Raw genomic sequence first — 27,462 nt, 5'->3', positions numbered from 1 at the left:
AGTTGATCCCGCAGCAAAATAAGCAGGAGCTGGAGCAAACGCCAGATCACTGCCACTGCCAGATCCCCAGCCAGAGCTTCTTCTAAATACTGCAGAGAGCTGAGCAGAGCCCAGCCCGCCAGCAAGGCTGCCCGGGGGGGGGGGGAGTGAATGTCGCTCCCTTCAGAGTGACACCCAGGGCGGCCCGCCCCACCTTCCTACACCACTGAACACATTGCAAGCAACGGGGTTCTGTCCTTTATGGAGTTCAGTAAACTTTTCTCTCTCTGGTCCCAGAGAGAGATCCAAAGCTTGTTCATCACTGCAGAGTTTCTCTGCTGCTATTAGCCATCTCTGATTTCTCAAGTTTCCTTTCCAGCTGTGAAAACTGCAGTGCGGGTTTCCAGCAATGAGGCAGCTTAACTCACTGAAATGGAGAAACACTCTTCTTCTTTCACCTAGAGTAGAAGAAATGGCTTAAGGTAAACATCTCCTTACAGCATTGCAAATACAATGCATTCAAACACAGCATTTTGTCTATATACCGTATTTTTCGCTCTATAAGACGCACCAGACCACAAGACGCACCTAGTTTTTGGAGGAGGAAAGCAAGAAAAAAATATTCTGAATCTCAGAAGCCAGAACAGCAAGAGGGATCGCTGCGCAGTGAAAGCAGCAATCCCTCTTGCTGTTCTGGCTTCTGGGATAGCTGCGCAGCCTGCATTCGCTCCATAAGACGCACACACATTTCCCCTTACTTTTTAGAAGGGAAAAAGTGAGTCTTATAGAGCAAAAAATACAGTAACTTTCCCTTGTGCGGGTGGCAAAAAAAACAGGAGGTGGGAAAGAAGAGAATGCCCAGGTGTTATTAGTGGATCAATGAATTCTTCTTGTGGGGAACCTTTGGCCCTCCAGATGTGGCTGAATTACAACTCCTATAATCCCTGCCCCTCCCTCAGCCCCTTTTGAGTTTTATTGTTTTAGTGTTTTCTGTTGTTTTATTGGCCATATTTCCCATGTTTATCCAAAGAGTTGGGAATGCCTGAAGGTGCTCCTCCTCTCACACATTTGATTTTACAGACATTCTTTGAAGCAGACGTAGACTTAAGACAGATATTGGCCCAAGGAAACCCAGGGAACTTCTCTCATTCCAGACCATTTCTCCAATTTCTTTCAAATGGGCAAATTCCCAAAACTGTCTCAAAAATTCCCATAACAGTCTCAAAATTGTGCAAGGCTTCTTGTACCAGTTTCCTTTCAATGAAAGAATACTGGAAGCTTTTGCAGGCCTAATGAAAAGGACATAATATTATTGGTAAAATATCTTTATTACAAAGTACTTTTATTTACAATGTACAAACTGGAAAAGAGAAATGTTAAGAAGCCCTAAGGCAAAACAACTTGAAGTCTCCACCACCCAGGAAGTTCAGAGGAGGACAGCCTGTCTCTCTCTGGATTCATCTCCTGGGATTGAAACCTGCTCCTCCTCCAAGAAGTCCATCTCCCAGCAGGAGAAAAAGTCCTGTCAGGAAAGGAACATGCACTGAACTGCAGCCTCAGGAGGGACTTTGCTCACCAGCCTCACTGTGCTGGTATTTTCCTGGAGGTCTGTGAATTGAAGCTCTGTTGGAAAAAGCTAGGGATTTTGTGGGAGAATTCTTAACAGCTCAATAGGCTAAAATTCACAGGATTCTCCAGAGGATGTGAGGGCATTATAAAACTGGCAAATATTTGTAGTTGTGGCCTGAGTGAAGTGTTGGAGAGGATGTTGAGCGAGCTGAGACAGCTTGATGTCCAGATCTTTTTGGAGACTGAAGGATCAGAGACGGTGGGAAGGGGCTCCCCATTGTTTCCCAAGGAGGAGGATGAAAGGGGGCAGCACAACCCTTGGGGTCACAGCGGGTAGCATGATGAAGAGGTGGATCTAGTGTGCAGCAGCTGTGAAAAAGTCCAATTCCATGCTGGGGATCATTAGGAAAGGAGATGAACTTAAAACTCTGAATATCATACCATTTTGCAAATCCATGGCGCAACCGCATTTGGAATACTGTGTACATTTCTGGTTCCACACCTCAGAAAGGACATCGTAGAGTTGGAAAATGTTCAGAAAAGGGCAAGCAAAATGATTGAGGGGATGCAGCAACTCCCATATGAGAGAGGCTGCAGAGACTGTTTAGAGAAAAGGTCAGAGAGGACATGATAGAAGTTTATAACATTATTCAGGGCGTGAGCAAAGTGGACAGAGAAATGTTTTTATCCCTTTCTTGGAACGCTAGAACCAGTGAGCATCCAATGAGGCTGGATGTTGGAAGACGCAGACAGATAGAAGTCCTTCACACAGCGCAGAGTTAGACCATGGAACTCACTTCCACACGAGACAGTGCTGGTCACCAACTCGGGTGGTTTCAAAAAAGTTACTGGACAACTTCATGGAATACACAGCTCCTTGCCATGATGGCTGCGCTCTCCCGCCTCAGTCAGAGGCAGAAATGGCAGAAATGCTTCTGAATACCAGTTGCTGGAAGCCACAGAAAGGGAGCGAGTTCTTCCACTTGCAGGTTTCCCACAGCCATCTGGTTGGCAGAGGTGAGAACAGGATGCTGGCCTGATCCAGCAGGCTCTTGTTAAGTTCTAAGGCACAGGTTTCAGCATGAACTACATCCTGGAGGAAGGAAAAAAGGGATCATTGAGTACATGTGTGAAGCTATTAAATACTGTCAGGAAATGAAGAGGAAAGTAGCCCCCTGTCAGGAACACTAGAAAAGGTGTAGGGAACCTTTGCCCCCCCCCAATGTTGCTTAACTACAACTCCCATCATCCTGGGCTCCATTGGCCAAGCTGGCTGGGGCTGATGGGAGTTGAAGTTCAACAACTTCTGGAGGTTCAACAATTACCTCTAGAGAATGATCTTCAACTTTGGGCCCCCAGATGTTGTTGGTCTACAAGTTCCATCACCCCCAGATAGCTTAACCTGACCTTGCAGAGGGTGGGAGTTGAAGTTCAGGAACATCAGGGGAACAGAACTCTCCAGGTTGTGGCCTATGCAGATAATCCAAATCTATGAAGACATCTCTATAATTGTGAAAAGCTTCACTAATGCACCTGCTTCCAGTGAGAACAAGCTGTCCTACACTCTCTCCCATCTAGATTTGATCTCGTTCTGGCTGGGACTGGTGGGAGCAGCAGACCATCACCTGTAAGGAACCCATATTCTAGCAAGGCAGCCCCTACACTGTGGAACTCCCTGCCCATTGACATTAGGCAGCTGCCTTCTTTGTATTATGTTAAGTGCCTGCTTTTAAAAAAATAACTTCTTTTTTAAGGCAAGCCTACCCAGATAATGTACAGCTGACACATATTTCCATATGTGAATTCATTTTTTAAAAAATTACATTTTAACTGCTTTTATTAGTAACATTTTGAATTTTTTCCACTCAAGTCACTTTAAACATCTGACTTTAAAAAATGATGTTATGTTTAATACAAATTGCTTACTGTAGGTATTTTATTACAACTAAGCGTTATACAAATTCTGATAAATAAGAAAGATAAACCAACAGTGAAGGGCACCAGATTAGTTGTCCCTGATCTAATTTTTCCCTCCTCTTGTCCCCACAGTCCCATGAAGAGATGATCAGAATCAATCCCCCTCACCCCACAGCGGGTGAGGCATCAGGCAGTGCAGGATTAAACCCTGCAGAGGCCCCATGGCAGTCAAAATCTCCAGGGGGAGGGGCTCGCAATTATCCCCTAATAATCTTTTGTAATTTTCTTTCAAAATCAAATCAATATTATTCTGATCCATTGTCATGGGCCCCTAAACAGTGTGGGGCCCAAAGGCTGGTGCCTATTCTGCCTATTTGGTAATCCGGTACTGACATCAAGGGCGACTAGCAATCCATTTGCCTCCTAGCAAGTTCCATGACGTGGCCCTCCTTCTTTCTTACCTCTTCCCGGTGAGGCTGAGGAGCCTCTGTGCCTCATCCCTGCAGTTGATAGCTCTGAGGACATCAGCCGTCACCTGCACAGCATAATCCTCCATGTAGAAACTCAGGAGGAGTTGGCTCAGGTCCATGACATCTGCCTTCTTCAGCCGCCCCAGGGCAATGTTGTCATGGCCCTCACTGACAGGGATCTCGTGGAGCTTGAACTTGAACCTGTTGAGATCATCCTCCCTCAGGTTCTCCAGGGAGGACACCAGGTGGTCTCTGGTGGTCTTCTTCATCACTCTGCATTGTCACCCCCAGAGGCAGGAAAAAGAAGGCACAAAACAAGAGATCAGCAAAGGGACCCGGGAAGGAGCCACACCATATGCAAGTGTTGCCGGGGGGCCGCTAGGGGCGCATTGGAAGATGGCCAACAATACCATCTCTCCGGCTCACACGAGGTAATTAAGAGGCTAATATGGGAGCAATTAGCCTCCTGAGTTTTTCCAGGTGGAATGGAAAAACACTGCCTTGTCTGCGGTTGCCTATAAATCACCCCCCAGGTTCGAAAGAAGGAGGGTTTGTGGGCACTAGACGGATAGCACTCGTGTGGGTTTTTCGCTCTCCCAGACGCTACTTCTGATCGCGACCTAGTTGCAGGAGCTCAAAATAAATAATCGGAGAGGAGCAAATGCACATGTTTCAAGTGAAGAAAGGGAGTATTGATTGCTAATTTGAAAACGACCTCTGTGAAGCTGAGCGACGGGTTGGACTGAACAGGAAAATATATCAAAGAGGACTACCTCAAAGATGTCGGTATGTCAGAACGGGGCGGAAAGGGGGGGGGGGACTTTTCTTTCTTTCTCTAACAACCGCCCGCTAAGAAGAACCGTTGCAATAATCGACAACAAGTGAGATGGATTAATGAACTGTGTGGAAATGAATCATTAACTAAATGCTTTGCTTTGGGGAAGATCTGGAAAGGAAATGGAAGGCTTTTGCGATGACGCAGTTCTAAAAGAGATTCGCCATGACAAGACAGGCTCTGTTGCAGGATTGACGGTCAAGAGGGGGAGGAAGCCATGGCTTTGTTATCATATTTGACTCTGTGTCTGATCTGGCAGAACCCCCTGAAAAGATTGATGTCGGAACAACAGGTCTGTGAAAGCTAATGAGCAGACGTTGAGACAGTATTTTATGGAAGTGCCGAAATGGCGTCTGCCGTCTGAATATGACTTTTGGATTAATGTGAAAATCCACACAGGACTATAACAACGTTTGTTTCAACTCACTTGTGGAGACTCTCAAAGGTTATAAAGAAAGGGAAAAATATACGATAACAACAAGAAAATTGGAAGATGACTTGTAAAGGAAAACAACAAAGAGATGAATGGACAGAACTGTGAACATCAAAGCAGCAGAAATAAGAGATGATTGGACCCTTTCTGAGCTCGAAGCATGGGTACCCCCAACAAAAATTTTAAAAATTCGGTTTTCTAATTTGTAATTCGGAATTAATGTGATTTGATTGGTCTGTTAATAAAAATTATTTAAAAAACCATCTGCAAGTGTTGCCAACTTCCGTGACTGGGATTGGCACACAGGGAGCAGGAAGAGATGCGGGTTGCAATGGTCCTTACATTTATCAGCAATAAAGGCCAAGCTGCTTCACTGGGCCTAATAGCAAGACTGGCCTTTTGTGAGGAAAGGGAACCTTAAGCCCTACCTGCTTTCCACACCATGTCCTGAGTCAGTGCTGCTGGATGCTGCATCAGTTGATGTGCAGCAAGAAGCACCTGGAAAAGAGAGAAAGCAAAAGTGTGTGGATACATATGAAACAAGGAAGGACTATGGGAAAATGATGATCATGGGACATGAACCAGCAGAGGACCTTGACTCCCTCCAGCGAGTGCTGCTAGCAGAGGGACTCAGGTGCCCAGCAGTTTCACCGGCAATACACCACTGAGTGAAACTGACATCACAGTCTGCCCCTCATACTGGGTCCTGGGTGATATATATCAATATATTGCCCAAGCCCAGCAGGGAGGAAAGCCCAATTGCACTATCATGAGCATTTGCACTGGATTCCGTTAGCACACAGGGTGTGCTGAATCCAGGCCATAGTGGCTTCTACAAAACTGGGCTGGTATGAAAGACCTTCATCTGGCACCAAAGGAGACTATAAAGCAGGGGGAATCTGTATTGGAAGGAGATTCCATAACATTACAAACGTGACTTTTCCTTGTTGTACCATGTATGCAGCACTGTATCACTGAAAACCAAGAAGCCCAGGTGGTAAAACATACCAGGGGAAATTCAACATCACCCTCTATGGCCATTTCTACTTGCCAGACTGAGCGTTCTCCCCACAACAGCCAAGAACACACATGACTCCCTTTCCCACTGTTCTGGAGGTTCTCCTGACCCTTCAAAGTGCATCTGGAGGAAGTGGGGGGGGGGGCGCAGGGAGGAGAGCCCAATTGCACTAGTGTGAGCACTGGGACAAGATTCCATCAACACATTAGGTTATTTGAATCCACGCCAAAGTTGTTTTTTTTTTGAGCTGGATTGAAAGACCTTCATCTGGCACCAAAAGAGAATATAAAGCCAGGTGGAGCTATATCAGAAGGCAATTCCATAACAAGAGTGACTTTTCTGTGTTGTACCATGTATACAGCAGTACTCTTATCACCAGCCACTCTGTACTCCCACTGGGAGGAAGGTGAGATTTAAAGTAAGAGGAAATAATTAAAATCTGCTGACCTTGTGCTGCTTGTAGAAGAGGAGAAGTCATCTCAGAGGACTTTAAGTCTTCTGAAAGAGAACAGGAATGAGGCATTCAAAGAGGGAATGTGACTGGGGTGTCATTTTCCATCCTGCCTCCCAAATTATGGTCCAACCTTCTGATCTTCCTCCATTCAAACTTACTTTGTGTCACAAGGGCCTCCCAGATGAGTTCATTCTTGCACTTCTCCATCACACTAAAGTTGAAGGTATCTTGCATTTGCTCAGCAGACAGTTCCACGTACTGCTGCATCTTGTCAGCATCCAGATACTGAAACTCCACTTCCTGTGGGGAAGCATGAAACCTCCTTATGTGCAAACAAGGCTTAGCCCAGTCGACCAGTCCAAAGGAGTCAAATTAAAGGGTGACAAGGGATCCTAGAATCATAGAGTTGGAAGAGACCACAAGGGCCATCGAGTCCAACCCCCTGCCAAGCAGGAAACAGCATCCTGGTGGAGTTCTCCCGTTCTCATACTTTACAGCCTTGGCTCTGCCCTAGCAAAGCCGTTCATCATCTTTGTGCCTCACCTTGGGACAGATTCTGACATCATTTGTCTCCACAAAGAAGCGACAGCCAATTGTCAAAGGTTTCAGGGTCCAAGGGGGCTTCTCTATTCTCTGTGAAGGACACTGTACTTCATGCTCATGAACCGCCTGGGAAAGGCAAAGGTCACTTTTGAGATATGCAAGAAAGGTAACCAACTTCTGGAAGACTGGATCCCTACCCTTTCTTGGCATTGTTGCTGCATTTAAGGCAGAGATGGAGAAGCTGCAACCTTCTAGATGTCATGAGTCAGGAATGATGGGTTTTGTAGACCCACAGCATTTGAAAGGACACAGGATCTCCATCAGCGATATAAAGAAAACTAAACCACTTTGGTAGTAGAGACCAAAATATGGACATGTCATTTCTCCACCCCATGGGGAACTCCCGTCTGGACTCTTGGAATGGCCAGGTTGACCCATGAAGCAACAGAGGGGTGCCAGCTATCCTGGGACACCCTGCCACCTTCCCTGATGAGACAACACAGGAAACCATAGAAGGCATTACACCTTGACGAAAACATAAAATTCTTAGGAGCAGTTGAAATTGAGACGGCATTATGTCCTTTATGTTTGCAATATTTGCAAACCAGAACCAATGGATTTCCTCCAGAGATTTTGGAGAAACCTCATAGTAACTACTAAGCCAATTCCTAAAGAAACAAGGAAAATTTGGTCATCACGAAATACATTTATTTTGAAGGAAGCTCCACTGATTTCAGAGAAGGATTAGGGGACTTAGAACTGGAGCATAAATATATTTTGCTTGCATGATTTCATTGACAATGCTGTTATCAAGGGAACCAGGCAGGGCACTGGTCCTCTGGAAAGGAGTGAAAAATGCTTATTTCAGTATTGGAAATGCCATTTTAAACATCACTACTGGTGGGAAGAAAAGTACTGTATTTTTTGCTCCATAAGATGTACCTGACCATAAGACGCACCTAGTTTTTAGAGGAAGAAAACAAGAAAAAAAAATATTCTGAATGAAACAGTGTATGTATGATTTTTGTGGTTCATGCTGTGGCTACAGACATGTGATTTGACGGTGAGTTTGGGGTAGCCCAATGCAAAAATCCTGAGAATCCATGTGGATCCGTGCTTTGTAACGATGTTTTTGCACCACGGCGGCCCCATGCAACAGTGGGTGCGTGATGTTTTTGGTGCAGGCTGTACCCATGGACATACTATGTGATCTGATAGTGAATTTGGGGTGACCCAATGTAAAAATCCTGAGGATGCATGGGCTTTTACATCCCCCCTCCCAGGCAGCCTCCTTTATCAATAGTGTCCCTTATCTCCCTCCCTTACCAATCAGCTGCTTCCTTTCAACACTCCCTTCCCTTGTTTGCCTTAGTGTCTTTTCCTTAGCTGCAGCAGTTTTTTGCTCCTCATTTTCTTCTAATTTCTCTCCTTATTGCTTTAGTCTTCCTGTCTCCTCTCCTTGCAAGTTCGTTCTTTACCTCCCCCCTCCCAGGCAGCCTCCTTTATTGCTAGCGTCCCTTACCTTGCTCCCGATCGCTTGCTGATCAGCGACTTTGTTTCAACACCCACTTCCCTCTTGCCAAAAAAAGCATGATCTGCTTTTTGCCCCTGGGTAATTCAGCTCCAAGGACGACGCACTTGCTCCATAAGATGCACAGACATTTCCCCTTACTTTTTAGGAAGAAAAAAGTGTGTCTTATGGAGCGAAAAATATAGTAATTCATTGAGTGACAACTGACAATCTTCTCTCTAGGGGCATGTTAATGTTGGAGAGCAGTTTGGTAAATTACTTCAAGTCCACCAACGGGAGATACAGTTCATGAACCATGTCACACTCTGATGCATAATTTTGTATAGCTACACTGTCAGGCGTCCTATGGTCAAGCAAAAGATCCAGGACGTCTGGAATACCAACCAGAGTTGGAGAATCCCAATTACCTTTCTTAGAGAAGAGTCATTGGGTAGGAGGTACAGATGGAATGTTGGTGGCTGGAACTGAACCATTTGATAGAGCAGTGCCACAGTGTGGACCAGTATCTTCCGCTTAAACCATGACCATGATGTTTTCAAAATGGCTCCACGTGGAGAGAAGTTTGGGTTTTCCAAAATAGCACGATACGGTCCCACTCTGTCTGGCTTCTCTAGACTCATCCCCCCTTCCACAAAATGTGCAATGTAGACTTGGGAAACATCTTTACCTAGAAAGAAAGAAGGGTAGCCCAGGAAGCCACACCTACTGAGCATTGCAACTCATTCTGGTACATCTAGCCCCTATGAGGCTGCTGCCTAAGGCTCTTCCTACCCCAGGTCCTTCCCAAAGCGATCTGAGATTCCAACACCATGTCTGTATTTGCTCTGCCTTCTTCATACCACTTCTGATTCTGGGAGACGAATGGAGAAGAAAGCTGGTCACAGCAGGAGGGGAGACTCCCTGGCTTCTCAGCGGCCTCCCTCACATCTGTCTCCTGGCCCCCCCTCCTCTCCACTTCTGCCTCCAATTCTGCACTCCTCTCAGTCACAGTCTCTTCTTGCTCACTAATCCCTGTTCCCTCGCTAATCTCCAACACCACCTCCTCCCAGGCTGCTCCCTCTGATCCCTCGTCATTCTCCCACCTTCTTCACCTGGGGGTTCCCTTGGGGGTTCCCCAACTGGTGTCTCCCACCACTCCTCTGCAGCCAGCCTGTGCATGACCTCCCCTGAGTGTGGATGACAAAGCTCATCACTGCACTCATCCTGTTACATGCAATATTTATTTTGTTGCAAACTTTTTTGCCTACCACACCTGCAAGACACAAGAAGTGAGGGAAGTGAACAGCTGCCACAGCCTCTGCTGGATCTGCTTCAATGTTGATCAAAGGCCCAGCGACAACCCAGTCCTCCGTGTTCTGTTCAGCCAGGTGCTTAGACCACGAATCAAAGTGGTAGGTGATGGTGACAGCTCCTCTCACCACAAATATGACATCCGTATAAAAGCAAAGGAAGGATCCAGCCTCCGTGAAGCACAGTCTGAATGGCACAAAGAAGAAAATGGAAAGAGAAGTGGATTGAACACCACCTGCATCTTCCTGATGGGAAGAAATCCCCACCCCAACTACTTGGACTCAATAATATTTGACTATAAAAGATCAATGAAACACTACCACAGGTTAGAGCATGGTGCTGATCAGTGCCAGGGTTGCAAGTTCAATCCCTGTATGGGAGAGATGCATATTCCTGCATTGCAGGGGGTTGGACTAGATGATCCCCTGGGTCCCTTCCAAGTCTTCAATTCTATCATTCTGATTCCCAGCAAATGTCTGGACAGTATAGCAAATCTGGTGGGAAATAACTAGAGATGGTTATTTGGACGAAGGGGCAATAAAGCCCAGGAAGTGGAGAAAGAGAAAGCAGGACAATGATCTTCCGTCATGAAGCTCCTTGGGTGGTTTTGGGCAAGCCACTTTCTTCATGTTTTGCCAGAAAGGCCTATGAGAGGTGCTGAGGCTGAGTACATATTATTTTTACTTTTCACCACACCAGAGCTTTCTTTGAGTCAGAACTCTCCGGAACTCAGTTCCGGCATCTCTCGGGTGGGTGCTACTGCCATTCAAAGAGAACAAGGGAGGCGTTCATGAAAGCTTTGGAAGATCACCTGTATCTTTCATGACTCCGGTCTGAATCCAAAAACACCTCTGGTCTGACTGTTTCTGGAAGACCCTGTAACAAAATCGTTATTCATTAATGTGGCCGCCAGACACCTTTCTGCATCTGAAAACAGGGCATTCTTGTCTGTTTCTAACATCCTTATGACCACACCAAGGAGCACTGCTTGAGGTCAAACTCACACAAAAAACACCTCTAAAGGCTGTTCTATATCTGCATTGTTCTGCATTCATTTTGGCTGTAGTAGCCTGACCGTGCAATGCTCAGAGAAATTGGGGGGGGGGGACCCAAGAGTTACATCTCAGGCTGTACAGGCCTCAGTTAGAATGTTAAAAGTTTATGGCAGTACAGTTAGAAAAAGACTGAACAAATATGGTTTGTTTGGAAGGGTAGCCAGGAGAAACCTTGTTTTTCAGCCACAGGACCTGGGAACATTGCAGCCATTGAGTCAGAGTTAATTCCTCTGTATACCATAGTATTCTAGAGTCAAACATGAGGCCATCCAAGATAGCTTAAAGCTTGGCCAAATTTGGGTCATGCATCAGGACAATGATGCGAAGCATGCCTACAAATCTACAACAGAATGGCTGAAAAAGAACAGAATTGGGGTGTTGCAATGGCCCAGTCAAACTCCAGACCTTAACCCAATTGAAATGCTGTGATGGGACCTGAAGAGACCTACACATAAATAAATGCCAGCAAACCTCAATGAACTGAAGAATGTTGTGAAGAAGAGTGGGCCAAAATTCCTCCACAACGATGTGAGAGACTGATAAAGTAATACAGAAAACAAGTAATATAGAAAACAATTACTTCAAGTTATTGCTGCTAAAGGTGGTTCTGTAAACTTTTGAATCGTAAGGTGTACTTAGTTTTTCCACACATGTCTTCTCCATTTTGGCTTTATTTCTCTTAAATAAACCATGGCATGGTGTTAGACATCATGTGCTACCTATTATGAAGACCTGCTAAGGAACAGGTGGTTGTTTATTATGTCCTCCTACGTAGAACCACAGAATTCAAAGAGGGTGTACTTTCTTTCCCCCCATGACTGTAGAGCAGGCATAGGCAAACTCGGCCCTCCAGATGTTTTGGGACTACAACTCCCATGATCCCTAGCTAACAGGACCAGTGATCAGGGATGATGGCCAATACTGATGAAGATGGCTGCCTAAATCCTTAACTCCAGCAAAGGCCAGAATCAAACCCTCTTACAAAACCAACCCTGCACTTACTTTTCATCATAAATTTATTCTTAATTCTTTGGGCATGCCAGTGATTCCGAATCAACAAAAAACAGGCAACCTTTCTGCTTTCTTCAAGCTGTGCAACTGCAAGCAATCTAGTACAGGTCCACTACAGAAACAGACACAGACTACTAGCAACATGGCAGACACTTCGAGAAATGTGGGAGACCAAGCAGAAAATGGTGATTCCATTCTTCGTGAGATATGGAATCAGGTGGATTAGGGGAATGATGTGGACTTAGTGTATCTTGATTTCAAAAAGGCTTTTGAAAATGTTCCCCATGATAGTCTTGCAGGGAAGCTGTCAAAATGAGGGCTGGATGACCGTTAGGTAGATTTGTAGCTGGTTGACTGACCAAAGGAACACAGAGAGTGCTCATTAATGTTTCCGTTTCATCCTCAGGAAAAAATTAAAAGTGGGGTGCCAAAGGGTTCTGTCCTGGGCCTGTTGCTGTTCAACTATTGTTATAAACAACCAGGGGACTGCCTTGGCTCCAGTTGCAGAGAAGAGAAGCTGCCCTGGTCATTTCTCCATTCCAGAAATCCACCAGAGCTTTGACAGAACCACCTTCCAAGTATCAATGTCTATGCAAGTAAGACGTCCAGTCACCTACCTCACTGGGACACAGGTTACACACGACTCTTGTCCCAGAACATGCTGGGTTTTCCATCTTGGTTCTTCTTCCTTCCTCTGCAAACAGTGGGGATTCTGACTGCGTCACTGAGGAGCTTGTCGCCTGGACCAATTTTTTACCTGAGCCTGTAAAAGACAATTCTTTACCTGACATAATAATAATAATAATAATAATAATAATAATAATAATAATAATAAAATTTTATTTATATCCCGCCCTCCCCAGCCGAAGCCAGGCTCAGGGCGGCTAACAACAATAAAACAGTACAAAAGTACAGCACAAACAACACTCTAAAATCATTCATTATAAAATTAATTAATTCAAGCCACTGGCAACCATTGGGCCAGAGCTCTGCGAAGATTGCCGAGGGAGGGAGTCAGGCTGTGCCCTGGCCAAAGGCCTGGTGGAACAGTTCTGTCTTGCAGGCCCTGTGGAAAGATGTCAAGTCCCACAGGGCCCTGGTCTCTTGTGACAGAGTGTTCCACCAGATCGGAGCCACAGCCGAAAAAGCCCTGGTTCTAGTTGAGGCCAGCCTAACTTCTCTGTGGCCTGGGACCTTCAAGATGTTTTTATTTGAAGACCGTAAGTTTCTCTGTGGGGCATACCAGGAGAGGCGGTCCCGTAGGTACGAGGGTCCTAGGCCGTATAGGGCTTTAAAGGTTAAAACCAGCACCTTAAACCTGATCCTGTACTCCACCGAGAGCCAGTGCAGCTGGTATAGCACCGGGTGAATGTGATCTCGCAGCGAAGACCCCGTAAGGAGTCTCACTGCAGCATTCTGCACCCGCTGGAGTTTCTGGGTCAGTCTCAAGGGCAGCCCCACGTAGAGCGAGTTACAATAATCCAGTCTGGAGGTGACCGTCGCGTGGATCACAGTGGCTGGGTCAGGGCGAGAGAGGTAAGGAGCCAACTGCTTAGCTTGGCGGAGATGGAATGAATGCTGGAAGGAAAAGGAAGGTAGTTGAACTGTCCTTGGAGCTTAGAAAGTACTCTAAGTCAAACTCACCATGGACTGCAACTAGCAGAATCTGAAAGGAGCCTGGATGTTTCCTTTTTACTTGTTCCAGGAACCAGCAACAAGTTGCCTCCCCCCTTTCCTGGATCATATTCAGCAGTTTTTGACTTTTCTCTTTGGAGTCTTCCTCTGCTTTCTGAAAGTCTCGGTATTCTTTCTGTGTGATAATAAAGCCATAGCATAATTCACGTAAAAAGAATTCTAGGTCCTTTTCAATAATTTCAAGTAATTCTTTTCTTCCCTTGCAGACTATTTCATCACCAGTGATAGCGACTCCTTCCAGTGACCTGTGGCAAAAACATTTATTTGATTTTAGGCATTGTTGTGGGGAGAGAATTAGAGGTTGATTGGGATACAAGCTGGGGCTGGGGTTCTCTGCTGCCCTCATTAATCCTCTGAGCATGCTGAGATCTGCTTTTCCATTGCAACCTGGTAAACATGCTGATTTATTCCACATTGAAAACAAAGCATGATGTAATAATAATAATAATAAAATTTTTTATTTATACCCCGCCCTCCCCAGCCAAAGCTGGGCTCAGGGCGGCTAACAACAGTCAAAACAATCCAACATTCTAAAAACTTTTCACCATAAAATCAATCAAAAACAAATTGATGGCAACCAGCAAGCAAGACCCTGTGCAGATTGCCAGAGGAGGGGGGTCAGGCTGCGCCCTGACCAAAGGCCTGGTGGAACAGCTCTGTCTTACAGGCCCTGCGGAAAGATGTCAAGTCCCGCAGGGCCCTAGTCTCTTGTGACAGAGCATTCCACCAGATTGGTGCCACAGCCGAGAAAGCTCTGGCTCTAGTTGAGGCGAGCCTAACCTCTCTGAGGCCTGGGACCTTCAGGATGTTTTTATTTGCAGACCATAGGTTGCTCTGTGGGGCATACCAGGAGAGGAGGTCCCGTAGGTACGAGGGTCCTAGGCCGTATAGGGCTTTAAAGGTTAAAACCAGCACCTTAAACCTGATCCTGTACTCCACCGGGAGCCAGTGCAGCTGGTATAGTACCGGATGAATGTGATCTCGCAGCGACGACCCCATAAGGAGTCTCGCTGCGGCATTCTGCACCCGCTGGAGTTTCTGGGTCAGTCTCAAGGGCAGCCCCACGTAGAGCGAGTTACAATAATCCAGTCTGGAGGTGACCGTCGCATGGATCACAGTGGCTAGGTCAGGGCGAGAGAGATAAGGAGCCAACTGCTTAGCTTGGCGGAGATGAAAAAATGCCGCCTTTGTTATAGCTGTAATCTGCGCCTCCATAGAGAGGGAGGTATCGAAGATTACACCCAAACTCTTAACGGACGATGCTGGCACTAGTTGCACCCCCGCAAGAGATGGGAGTTGCCCCCTCAATCCCATATCGCCCCGTCCCAGCCAGAGGACCTCTGTCTTCGAAGGATTTAACTTCAACCGGCTCCCACGTAACCATCCAGCCACAGCTTCCAGGCATCTGGTCAGTGTGTCTGGGGCTGAGTCAGGATGGCCATCCATCAACAGATAGAGTTGGGTGTCATCGGCATACTGATGGCAACCCAGCCCAAAACTCCGGACAAGCTGGGCGAGGGGGCGCATAAAGATGTTAAAAAGCATCGGAGAGAGAATCGCACCCTGAGGCACTCCACACACCAGGGAGTGGCGCGATGACAATTCCCCCCCAAGCGCCACCCTCTGTCCCCGACCAGAGAGAAACGAGCGCAGCCATTGAAGGACTGTGCCCTGGATCCCCATGTCGGCAAGGCGGTGGTCCAGGAGTTCGTGATCGACCATGTCGAAGGCTGCTGACAGGTCTAGAAGAATCAGCAGCCCCGACCCGCCTCGATCTAGCTGCCTGCGGAGATCATCTGTTAGGGTGACCAGAGCCGTCTCGGTCCCATGACCAGCGCAGAAGCCGGACTGGAATGGATTTGCCATCCCTTTTTTAACGGCCAAGAATATACGCAGTCTTCGTGATAGTGATACATTTTGCACTGCTCTCTAGGTTGCATCCAAGGCTGATGCCCCTGCTAACTTAGTTTTTATACTTTCTGCATGCAAACAGAGCCAGGCTGCCCATGAAGAGGCAGCTTATTTCACCTTGCTTGGGTGCCTCTTCGCAGCCCACTAACTCTCCCCCTCCTCAGCTGCACACCTGTTTTGAAAATTGAACTGTTACGACTTCACTTGTACCCCCAAGGAACAAGGAGGGCAATGTTGTAATGGAGTGATTTTCAAAACAGAGACCTGAAAGGAAGGTGTGTGGCTGGTTTGAAGCTGTGCTGGTGGCCCAAATCTGTAAAGGAAGCTCAATCCCATCAGCTGCCTCTCTTGTTGTTGCTTCTCCCTCTCTCCCATCTGGGCTGTAGTATTATTATTATCAAGCTGGCTTTTAGGTAAGGCAGCCTCCTTTCCACCAGCAGAAGGCAATAGCCACTAGCCACCCCATCAGGGAGTGGGGAGCTGACAAACTGGCAACTCAGGATTTGATTTTAGGGTTTTTTAAAAGGCCAAAGTGGGGAACCCTTCTGCCCCTGGGCAGCTGTAAATAATGGACCTCAGAAATATACCGGGAGCAGAATGGGGCAGTCTTTCTAGCAGAGCTGGCTAATCAACCAAGTTAACTCAAGGTTTAGCATGAGAGTCCTCCTCCCAGAGCCCACCACCCACAGATTGGATTTTGTATACATTTAGGTGTTGGTTTTGAAAAAGGGAAAGTGTGTGCATGTGTGTACATAACATGCATTGTGGAAAAAGATTGCCATCTCTTATTAAGGACCCCCCTAGATTGCATGCGACTTCCCCTCTCTTTTTTTTTCTCCTTGAGAGGAGCAGAAGCCCCAGCACTGCCTCCCCCCACAGCAGGGTGAGGGTCTTCCCTGCCACTGATGCTGCTCCTGCCACTGCTCATTGCTGGTGGGGATGCTGAGAAGGAAAGGAGGCAGGAGGAAAAGAAAGGAGAGAAGTGACTTTCCCCTGTGTTTTCCAACACACACCCTTAGCAAATACAATTCCTGGGGGAACACCAATTTGATTTGCCTCAGGCTCCAAAATGTCTGGGGCCAGCCCTGCATGCAAACCATGTGGGAATGTTCAGGGATGCAGGAGAGGATATATTGTTTGATTATAGCCTTTCCAACTTGTGTAAACAAGTTCACAGTTTAGCAGAGTAACATCCCCCTTTTTAAACTCACAGCGGATGCGTTTGCTCAGGCTCGCCTCTATAATAACTGTTCTGGTATTTCCCCCTTATTCCCTCATAAAAGATAAGACACAACAGTCTTCTGTAAAAGTATTTAAAAAGTTTACTCACATTCTGTTCACAATCAGATCCCAGAAGGATTTGGAGGTGAGGGACAGCTGGCCCCCTGCCTACGTCCATGGTCACAACCACAGAATATTGAGGTGATCCAGACCCCTCCTTGAAATTTGGGGGTTGTCAGTCCCTCGTCCCCCTTGCTTATCACCAAATCTCTTAGCACTGTTCTTTCGAGAAACACATTTGCCCATCCTGGTTCCTAGATGCAGCTCTCTCCCAAGCTAAGGTCTAATCCTGTCTTCTGAAACTCATAGCATCCAATCATTGCTCTTCCACTGTAAGCTGCAAACAGAATTGTGATGGACTTACCACCCTTTTTTCATTCTTACATTCCTCTGCATAACACGGGACTTGGTACTGTAACCTGTGGGCAGGTAAGGGAGAGGTCAAAATTGGGTGTTTTATTCTCTCTCTCCCCCCCCCCCCCCGCAGTCTTTTTCTGTATTGAATTGGCTCTAGTGCGTTCTTGATGGTTAAGCGCTTATTCCCTTAACCAATGACCTTCCAAATACCACTTATCAACGGTCAAAACACCCAGAACCAGAAAACACTTATTCAGAGAAAGTTTGGGCCAACTTACTGACACATCCTTGACCTTTCACTGATAATTTCTCTATTTAAAAAATGATGGAATCCAATCTGGCAAATTCAATGCATTTCTGGGGCATTTTATGCAAAATGGGGTGGATTTTTTGTTTGGGTTTCCAGAGGAAAAAGAGTACCGCATATACTCGAATATAAGACAACTTTTCCAGCATACTTTCAGCTGCGCTGCACTATGCCTCTCCCAACCAGGCTCCTACGCCTGCTCTTGCGAGTGGCAGAGGGACGAGCAGCGAGAAAGGAGAAAGGTGCTCCTTCCTCCTCCTCCGCCTTTACCACTGTCCGCAGCGGTATAGGAGGAACAAGCAGGAAAAAGGAGGGAAGGGACTGGAAAACAGCCAAAAAGTGTCAACGACCAGGGCACTTTGCCAAGGCTTGCCCGCAGCATCAAGGCTGACAAGTGATGGTGGGGGAACGGAAACTGGGGCAGCGGCCAGGCAGGAGCGCAGTAGAAGAGCCCTGACCATGCCCTCCCAAAGCAGGCATAGTGGTCAGGGTGTTGCTGGAGCTCCCTAATGGCCACCCAGTGGAAGTACAAGCGTTTGTTTATTCTGGTGCCAGTGCAAAGTTTTTCAGCAGGGACTTTGCTTTGCAGCATCAGCTGCACCAGCTGCCTCCTGACTTTCCATTGCAAATAACCACCATTGATGGGAGGGAGTTGCTGGGGGGGGGAGTGACACACCAGACACCCCCCATGAAAATGAGGGTCTCCACACACTCCGAAACCATTGCCTTTCACGTGGCCACCTTGGCAGGACCCCCCATTATTATGGGAATGAGTTGGTTGGCTCTCCATGATCCAGTGGTGTCGTGGCACCACGATCCCTTACTTTCAGGTCGGCACAATGTGTAGAGCATTGTTGGGGGGGGAGCCACAGGAGAGGAAAGACAAGGTCGCGACAATGCGTCTGGGGGAGAAGGAGAAAATCCCTCCGCAGTACACGGATTTTGAGGAGGTGTTCAGCGAGTGGGAAGCTGATACGTTACCCCCACATCGGCCGTACGATTGTCAGATCAATTTAGTCCCAGGGGCCAAGCTGCCGGCAGGTAAGCTGAACTCAATGTCCGACCAAGAAATACATGATTTGAAGGAGTTTATTGATAAGAACTTGAGGAGGGGTTTCATCAAGGAATCCTAGGTGGTGCAAGGGAGTCCTGTGTTCTTTGTGGACAAGAAGGGGAGAAAAGAGAGCCTCCTAGCGGTGGATCTCAGGATTGTCAACTCCTTGACGGAACCCCTGGCCTTCCCCATGCCGAGAATCGACGGCATTTTGGTGAGAGTCAGGTGGGGCAGGGTTTTTACCAAACTTAACCTCAGGGGAGCGTACAATCTGATCAGGGTGCGGGAGGGGGACGAATGGAAGATGACCATGTTTTTACCCCCCAGGGGCATTTGAATATCTCATTATGCCGTGTGGATTACAAAGAGAAAGCCCCTGTTTCCAGGCGTTCATGTACCACGTACTGGGGTCCCTACTGTACCGGAACTGCATCTGCTTTTTGGACAACATACTAGTCTTCTCGGAGAACGAGGAACAGCACATAAGAGATGTCCGGCAAGTCTTGGAGAAGCTAAAGGAGCATCAGTTATGGGTCAATCTGGAGAAATGCCAGTTCCATGTTTGGGAAGTGGAGTTCCTAGGGTACTGGCTGTCAGATAGGGGACTGGCAATGGACCGGGAGAAGGTGAGAGCGGTTTTGGAATGGGAAAAACCCAAAAACAAAGAAGGATGTACAGAGATTCCTTGGCTTCAGCAACTTCTACAGAAAGTTTATCAAGAACTTTGCCCACTTGTCAGTGCCCATAATTGATTGTCTCAGTGGGAAGAAAAAGTTTCTGTGTACTGAGGAGGCGCAAAGGGGATTTGAGAAACTAAAGAATGTTTTTGCATCAGAGGAGCAGCTACTGCACGTGAATCCTGACAACCCATTACAGGTGGAAACTGACACCTCCGATCGGGCCATCGGAGGAGTCGTGTTGCAGCAAAGATGCAGGGGGGGGATTGGAGGCCTTGCGCCTTTTTCTCCCGGAAACTGAACAAATTGGAACAAAACTACAGTATCTATGACAAAGAATTGTTGGCAATTTTTGCGGCTTTTAAGCAGTGGAGACACTTCCTGATTGGGGCTCAGCAGCAGATACAGGTGCATACAGATCACAAGGACTTGGAATACTGGCGAACTGCCAGAGGCAGATCCGTTGGGCGGAGTTTTTTGCCAACTTTAACTTTAGGATCCAGTACGTCCCGGGAGAGCGGAACATGAGGGCAGATGCGTTATCTTGGAAACCAGAGTATTTGGAGGAAGAAGGACCCCCGTGGCCAGACATATGTTATAGAAGGACAAATGGATCTGTGGAGGAGCACTAGTGGAAGAATCAGAACTGGTGCGACTCACCAGAGAAGATGACTTTGCTCAAAGGAAATTCAGCGAGCTCAAGCGGGGGTTGGGAGCAGGGGGGGTGAGGAGAAAGGGGGGCTGTTGTTCTACAGAAGAGCATTGTATGTACCAGGAGAGTCCCTAAGGGTCAGAGTTCTCAAACAGCTCCATGACAACCCCACTGCGGGGCATTTTGGGCAACACAAGACCATGTTGTTAGTTACACGAGATTTTTGGTGGCCCAAAGTAAGGGAGGATGTGCGAGATTATGTGCGAGGATGCGACATGTGTCAAAGGGCAAAGGGTGAGAGGGTGGCGCCGGCGGGGTTGCTAGAACCCTTGCCCACACCCGGGAGGCCATGGGAGGTGGTGTCCATAGACTTCATGACGAACCTGCCCATATCCAGAGGTAAGATGGTGTGATGGATCTACTAACTAAGATGTGCCACTTTGTGGCATGTTCCCATCCAGTGACAGCAGAGGAGACCACCAGGTTGTTCGTGGATCACATATTCCAACTGCATGGGTCCCTTCGAGGGTAATTTCAGACCATAGAAGGCAGTTCACCTCGCGTTTCTGGCACAAGCTCATGAGTTTGTTGCAGGTAGAGGTGAGCTTCTCGACAGCAAGGCACCCAGAAACTAACCGACAAGCTGAGAGAGCGAATACCATTTTGCAGCAGTACTTGTGCTGTTATGTCAATCAGAGGCAGAATGATTGGGTGGAGAAGCTAGCACTGGCAGAGTTTGTGTACAATAATGCTGAACATGTATCCACAGGGATGAGTCCCTTTCTTGCCAATTGGGGGTGCCACCCCAGGGCCTTCCCAGGATGGGGGGGAGGAGGCTTGGAGTGTGCCGGCCACAGAGCAATTTACGGAAGAGATGGAGGCCATACACCAACAGCTCAAGATGAACTTGGAGAGGGCAAAGGAGGCATACAAGAAGGAGGCCAACAAGCATAGAAGACCAGGGGAGGTCATACAGGTGGGAGACAAGGTTTGGTTGTCATCTCAGGGGCTGCCCTTGAGGGGGAGGTGCAAGAAACTGCAGCCTAGGAGAGTGGGCCCCTTTGAGGTCATCCAGCAGGTCAATCCAGTAGCATTTAGGTTGAAGCTGCCAAACAACATGAGAATGCACCCGGTTTTCCACAGGTCCCTGCTGTCACCTTACAGGGAGAGGCACGGCTGCCCAGGGAGGGGGCAGGAGGTGCCCACCTCACTAAACACAGAAGAGAGGGAACAATGCAACGAAGTGACAGAGAGACTTGACTCCAGGTGGAACGGACATCAACTAGAATATCTAGTTGCCTGGGAGGGGGTGCCCAGTTCTGAAAATGTGTGGATTCCCGAGGGGTGCGTGACAGAGGAGTTTCTCATAGAGGAATTCCACGCTCTTTCCCCAGACAAGCCCAAATCCCTGGGGAGTTTTTTTGGAGAAGTGTTTGGACCCACAGAGGATGAGGGGGACTTTGAGGGATTCCCACCCTTGGGGGGGGGAATAGTTGATGAAGTCGCTGAGAGCTCTGATGAGGAGGAACACCCTGAGGACTCTCCAATGGGGATGGGGTTGTGGTGGGGGGTTGGGAAGCAGTTTTTGAGGACACAGAGGAGGATGGCGATTCTTTCCTTAGCTTCCCACCCCCTCCTCCCACCGCCAGTGAGGGTGAGGTAGTTCAGAACCCCACCGATGGGCGGGTTGTGGGGGGTGGATGTCAGCCTCCTCTGGCTTCTCCCTTCCAGACTTGAAATTATACTATGAAGCAGCTTGCATCACGTGGATTCAGGATTGGATAAAATTAGAAAGAGATGAAATACTGGACTTGGAAGGACATGATAATAGATTTGGTTGGCATTCATAATTATGGTACAGGAAAGATTAAAAAAATGTTTTCATAATCATATAATAAGAAAAACACTTATAAAAGTTTGGAATAAATATAAAAACTTTCTAGAACCAAAAAACCCATGGTGGCTCTCACCGGTGGAAGCATTAGCATTAAAACCACACAGTAAGGGAGGAATTGGCCGACATATAGAGAATTATTAATAGAGGCGGGAAAAGGGTTAAGGCTGAAAGGATATGAGGAACTGAAGACCTTTTTACAAAGCTGGCTACAACATAGACAATTAAATGAACAGTTTAATTAAGACAATAAGAAAGGTTTTAGTTATACAGTTTCAAACTTTCAAAAAGAGATAGTCGAGAGTGACACAAAATTACTTTAAAAAACGTATTATCTCCTACTTTATGGGGAAACGTTAGATGAAATGGTAAAGTCAGCACAAATAAAGTGGGCTCAGGGTTTAGGTCATAATATACAACTTGAAGATTGGGAAAAGATGTGGAAGGTGAACCTAAAATTTACAGATTGTATCTTACGGAAAGAGAATTATATGAAAATGATATATAGATGGTATATAACACCAGAGAAAGAGGTCAAAATGTATAAAAAGGGATCAAAAACTTGTTGGAAATGTAAAGAAAAAGATGGGACATTCTATCATATGTGGTGGGAATGCAAAAAGATTAGAAATTATTGGGAAATGATACCTAATGAATTGATAAAAATGTTTAAAAAGACTTTTGTTAAGAAACCAGAAGCATTCCTTCTAGGAATTTTAGACCAAGATGTAAAAAAAGAAAATTGGAAATTATTTATGTATGCAACAACAGCAGCAAGAATTATATTAGCACAAACTTAGAAGACAGAAGAAATACCAACAAAAGTACAATGGCAAGGGAAACTTATGGAATATGCAGAACTGGCAAAACTAACAGAAAAACTACATGAAAAGGACAACAAAGACTTTAAAGGAGAATGGGAACCATTTACAACAAATATGAAGAGGCAACATAAAGAAATGGACTCATTGGCAGGGTTTGAGTAAACAATCACAACTGTTTACAACAAAAAATAAGACTACAGTGGCACCTCAGGTTACAGATGCTTCAGGTTACAGACTGTGCTAATCCAGAAATAGTACCTCAGGTTAAGAACTTTGCTTCAGGATAAGAACAGAAATCGGGTGGCGGCGGCACAGCAGCAGCGGGGGGCCCCATTAGCTAAAGTGGTCCCTCAGGTTAAGAACAGTTTCAGGTTAAGAACGGACCTCCAGAACGAATTAAGTTCTTAACCCGAGGTACCACTGTATATGTATTGACCAAATTTTAGGGAAACAATATGCAGGGTGAACGATATGGAAATAAAACAAAACGGAAGTATGAGGGAAGTCCAGGGGAGGAGGGTCGAAATGTGAAAAATTGTTAAAGATATATTGTTAGAAGAAGTATACATGGAAAAATCAATAGAAAAGAAAGGTGAAAGTGACCTTTTCCTTCTGAATTTCACCAGTTGCCTCTCAATCTGAAGCAAGATTGACAATGACCTGAGAATTCTTACAAGGAAAAGGATGGCTATGAAAAGCCCCTCTGGCAGAAGCTGCTCCTGGAAGGCCGCTCCTGATGGCATTGTGTCCAACCCAGTGATTTTTGGGGTCCAAAAAACTGTCAAGGGTGTCAGCCATTGCCAAGAAGAGCCTATATATTAAAAATGAGGAACGGAGAGTGTGCACCCCACAGTAAGCTTCTCTCCACCCACAATGATACAGCCACACCCCCAGCAGACTGTCGGTGGATCATATCCATCCCAATCTCTAATGTATGTGGACCCAACAGCAAAAAAAATGCCAAAATATTTAGACTAGAATAAAGTGCTGTGAGTGCTATATTATTTGATCCACTTCTCTCTAAGTATGGCTGCTGCTGTGAGAACTGTTTGAAATGGTCCAAAGCTTATTGTGGTCACATTTTTACTTCCTTGTTCTTTTTCTACATATTTTGGCTATTAATTGTAATGGGTATTGTTCTGTGTGTCCTAAGGGCGCTGATGGTATTTGTAATTTTTAAAGCCACCAGACTGCTGAAACATACCAAATTATTCTATATGCGCTAAATGCCTGGCGCTAAAGTAAAGATACTTCCAAAAATTCTGAACGGATGGTTGTTTTTCCTTCTCTCCTTCGCGGCTGCAGCTCAGCGCTGCTGTCAGACTGATCGACTGCGAAGGTCACGATCCACCAAAGCCTTACCATCCCTGACGGAGAGGAGCCTGTCCACCTTGTCTTTGCGACCAACGGCCCTCAGTGCTTTGGCCGCCACCTCGACTGCGTAAATTCCGCCGTAGTAGCTGAGCAGCGGGTCTCCGAGGCGAAAGGCGCCTGCCTTGTACAGAACCTCCTCGGGGATGCGGACGAAGCCCTCCTTGAGCGGGATCTCGCGCAGTTTGCGCCGGAACCTCCGCCGCTCGTCCTCTTTCAAATCCTGCAGGGCCCATCGCAAGGCGCAAGAGATATGAAGACTGCTCCTGGGGAGGCGCCAGAAGGAAAAGTCGCCGCCGCTGCTACTCGGGTGCCCAGCACCGTAAAGGCTTCGGGACCTCTGCCGTCTCTGCAACTTGAGGAGGGGATCCACCTCCGTCCCCGCCTTCTTCTCGGTGGACCGGCCGGCCTCTTTCGCCTTCAGCTTCTCGCCTCCTTCCTCCAGGGGCTCCTTCGCCGAGGGGTCTTCGTGGGTCGCCATGGCGCCCCTGCCCAGAGGAAAGTCTCGCCCGGCGGCAGAGCCGGAGAGGCGGCAGCGTCCGAAGGAGGAAGAAGGAAGCGGGCGACGCCCTCGAGGAAGCGGCTCCTCGGCGGGCGCTTAGCGGGGGCGGAGTTGGTGGCCAACACTCCCGAGGTTTCCTCCTGCCGAGCAGAGATGGCTGGCTGGCGGGGGGGGGGGGCGGACGGGCAAAATGAAAACACCTCGCTTCCTTCCAAGTTTAGCACAACTTCCAATCGTGTATTAGCACAACTTCTAATCGTGTATCCCTCCCCTCGTTGCCAAAAGGGGCACACCCGCCCTTGCTTAACCGCAGGACCCAGAAGGGCAGAAACGAAACCGCCTGGTGAGCAAAGAAAGAGGGTGGCGCGCGCCTCTTTCTCAGCGCGGAAGGGAAGCCCTTGGCCGCCGCCTCTTCGTCGGAGAACCCAAAGTGGCTGCCCACCTTCTGGCTGCGGGATCCGGAAGACGGCCGGCCGCTGCAGGGGGGCGCAACCAGGGGGGCCTAGATGAAGTAAAACAAGAGAAATACTTAACTGAACAATCACGTCGGCTTTGCCTCCCCAACAAAATTCCTACCCCCTCCCCCAAAAAATTTTTTTCCTGCGAACGCCCACGCGCCGGTGCCTGGTGGACACCCTCGGGAACCTGGAGAAAGACCAGCTGCGGAAGTTCAGGGTGAAACTGAAGGCAATTCCGGTTGATGGATGTGTGCCATCCCCAGAGGGCACTGAAGGAGAGGATGCCATGCACGTGAGTCTGCTCCAGCTTCACTACTACACGGAGGGGGATGCCCCACACCTGACCGCCCAGATCAGGGGTCCCCAAACTAAGGTCCGCAGGCCGGATAAGGCCCAAGGCACTCGTTTATCTGGCCCAGGGTCACCCACTGCCACTGCCCGCTCTTATCGGCGCTGTTTCCTTGCTCAACACTTACAAAAAGCTTGCTGGACCACTTAGCACAGAAACTATTTCCAACTTTGTACAGGGGTGTGCAGCTATGACTTGCAGTATAGGGAAAGCTTCCATGTTTGCTTGTGGCTGAGTTTTGTCATCATTCGCAACCACCACCAAAGTTGAACATCACCCACCCTGTCCTTAAAAGCAGAGGTGCATTCCAGTCATGAGGAACCTTTGGCCCTCCATATGCCACTTCCGGGTTGGAGGAGCACCGGAAATAGCTTGTGCGCATGCGCATGCGTTATTTGTGCATGTGCAAGCATTATTTCCAGTGCACATCTGAGTTGGAGGAGGCGCTGGAGACACTGGCCCGAGGCGCGGTATGTTTGCTGACCCCTGGCCCAGATCTTCATTGGAATTAACTGCAGCATAGGAGCCAACTCCCAGGGCCTGAGGTCCCTTTGCCCCCCCTAAAATATTTGAAGGGGCCAGGTCCACCTCCACGGTTGACGGTCACAGCCATTCAAAGGATGTGATCTTGTGATCCATTATGTGGGGCGAGGCTTACCTGCACCCCTGAATAGCTTATTCAAGTTGGCTCCCCTGAACTGCAAGTGGCACCTTCGGGAAAGCAGCACCAAAGGTGCTTGGCAGGGTGGAGTCCGCGGGCTCTTTGGGCACCTGCAGCAGGTGGTGCCAACGCTGGAGGGAGCTTGCAGGAAAGCCTGCCTGCCTGCTTGCTTTCTTTTTCTTTTCTTTTCTTTTCTTTCTCTCTCTTTCTTTTCTTTTCTTTTCTTTCTTTCTCTCTCTCTCTCTCTCTCTCTTTCTCTCCCTCCCTCTCTTTCGGCAGACGATTGGGGGCTGGGGGCATTTTGGGCTGCACTGAGAAAAAATTTGCCATCCCAGGGCAGAAGGAGCGGTTTTCCCTCTTTTCCTCCTCTGCTTTGTCTTTTGGCAGGGGAAGGGAAACTCAACGCTTTCTCAAACGCTCTGGGTCCCATCAGTACCTTAGTTCTCTAACAACAGTTAAGGAAACATGATGCATCTCAAGGGTTTTCCCATCTGTCGGCGGCTGCTTTCTACTGCTGCCCAAGCATTGCTCTTCTGCTGTAAACTATGAGTAAAAATAGAAATTGACCTTCCACGTGTGTGTTTTCTTTTCTGTGTGTAGTTTCTTCCATTCACACCACAGTGAGCAAGAAATGGATGCTGTGGGAAGGGTCATTTGAAGTGTGGGGCAAATCTGCAGCCAAAATGACCATTTCTGTTTACTGTACATGTGTATAAATGGATTAATAGACTTCATAAATTCCTCTGTGAACACCTCTATGAATTGTTTTTCACTGAACTTCTATGGAAGGAAATTTAGACAAAGGGTTTCGCATTTCCTCCTTGCCTCAGATCATACTCTTTTTTGTTTGCCTGCTGATGGAAATGTGTTGTTTGCTCTCTCCCCCCCCCCCCCCCCGGGAAGCATTGCAGAACAGCTAATAAAGTGGAACAATGGCTGAATTGGAAATAAATGACTGAGATAATTCCAAACAAATCCCCCCTGATAGTTCACTCCAGCCCACCTTTCACCAAATGAAGACACCTCAAGCCTGTATAATAAACATAAATCTGCCCTTATTCCCTTATGGGGGACACAAGAGCCCTTATAGAGTCCTTTGCAGGTTCTCCATCGGTCGGAGAAAATAAGAGGCCAACCAGAGAATATTGAGCAGCAAAGCAGCTAGTAAGCCTGATCTTTATTGATCTGTTGCAACAGGATGCCCCTCTTCACATGCAGCAGGAGGAGGAGAACCCAGAACCAAGGTGTGTCTGCCCTTATATAGACATTTTAAATTGCCCACCTTGGAGTCCAAGACCACCCCCAGAAACATCATACCTACATCACAGAAGAGGCGGTCTACAACAGAAATCTGAGTGTGTTGT

General features: G+C 47.4%; 1 protein-coding gene across 4 annotated transcripts in view; it reads right to left on the bottom strand.

Annotated features, from left to right (window-relative positions):
• The window catches only part of LOC310662767 (uncharacterized protein), a gene marked incomplete at its 3' end in the record, with an annotated part of 114,484 nt that extends 89,719 nt beyond the window's left edge, over positions 1–24,765 (bottom strand). The window contains exons 1-9 of one of the 4 annotated variants that reach the window (XM_083409860.1): positions 24,120–24,760; positions 17,357–17,411; positions 13,750–14,045; positions 12,723–12,868; positions 10,851–10,915; positions 10,002–10,225; positions 9,157–9,416; positions 7,219–7,344; positions 6,834–6,975 (exon numbers count right to left, since the gene is read on the bottom strand). In XM_083409860.1, coding sequence (XP_083265986.1) covers positions 6,834–6,975; positions 7,219–7,344; positions 9,157–9,416; positions 10,002–10,225; positions 10,851–10,915; positions 12,723–12,868; positions 13,750–14,045; positions 17,357–17,411; positions 24,120–24,609 — 1,804 coding nt within the window. In that variant the 5' untranslated portion in view covers positions 24,610–24,760. Of the gene's footprint in view, positions 1–6,833; positions 6,976–7,218; positions 7,345–9,156; positions 9,417–10,001; positions 10,226–10,850; positions 10,916–12,722; positions 12,869–13,749; positions 14,046–17,356; positions 17,412–24,119 lie in introns of all 4 variants that reach the window. The other 3 variants (XM_083409858.1, XM_083409857.1, XM_083409859.1) reach the window with 3 other exon arrangements.
• Between the last annotated feature and the right edge of the window lie 2,697 nt (positions 24,766–27,462).

Source organism: Podarcis tiliguerta (assembly GCF_965153285.1).
Source record: "Podarcis tiliguerta genome assembly, chromosome: 13".
Lineage (NCBI taxonomy): Eukaryota > Metazoa > Chordata > Lepidosauria > Squamata > Lacertidae > Podarcis > Podarcis tiliguerta.
This window is presented reverse-complemented; position numbering and strand designations above follow the sequence as displayed.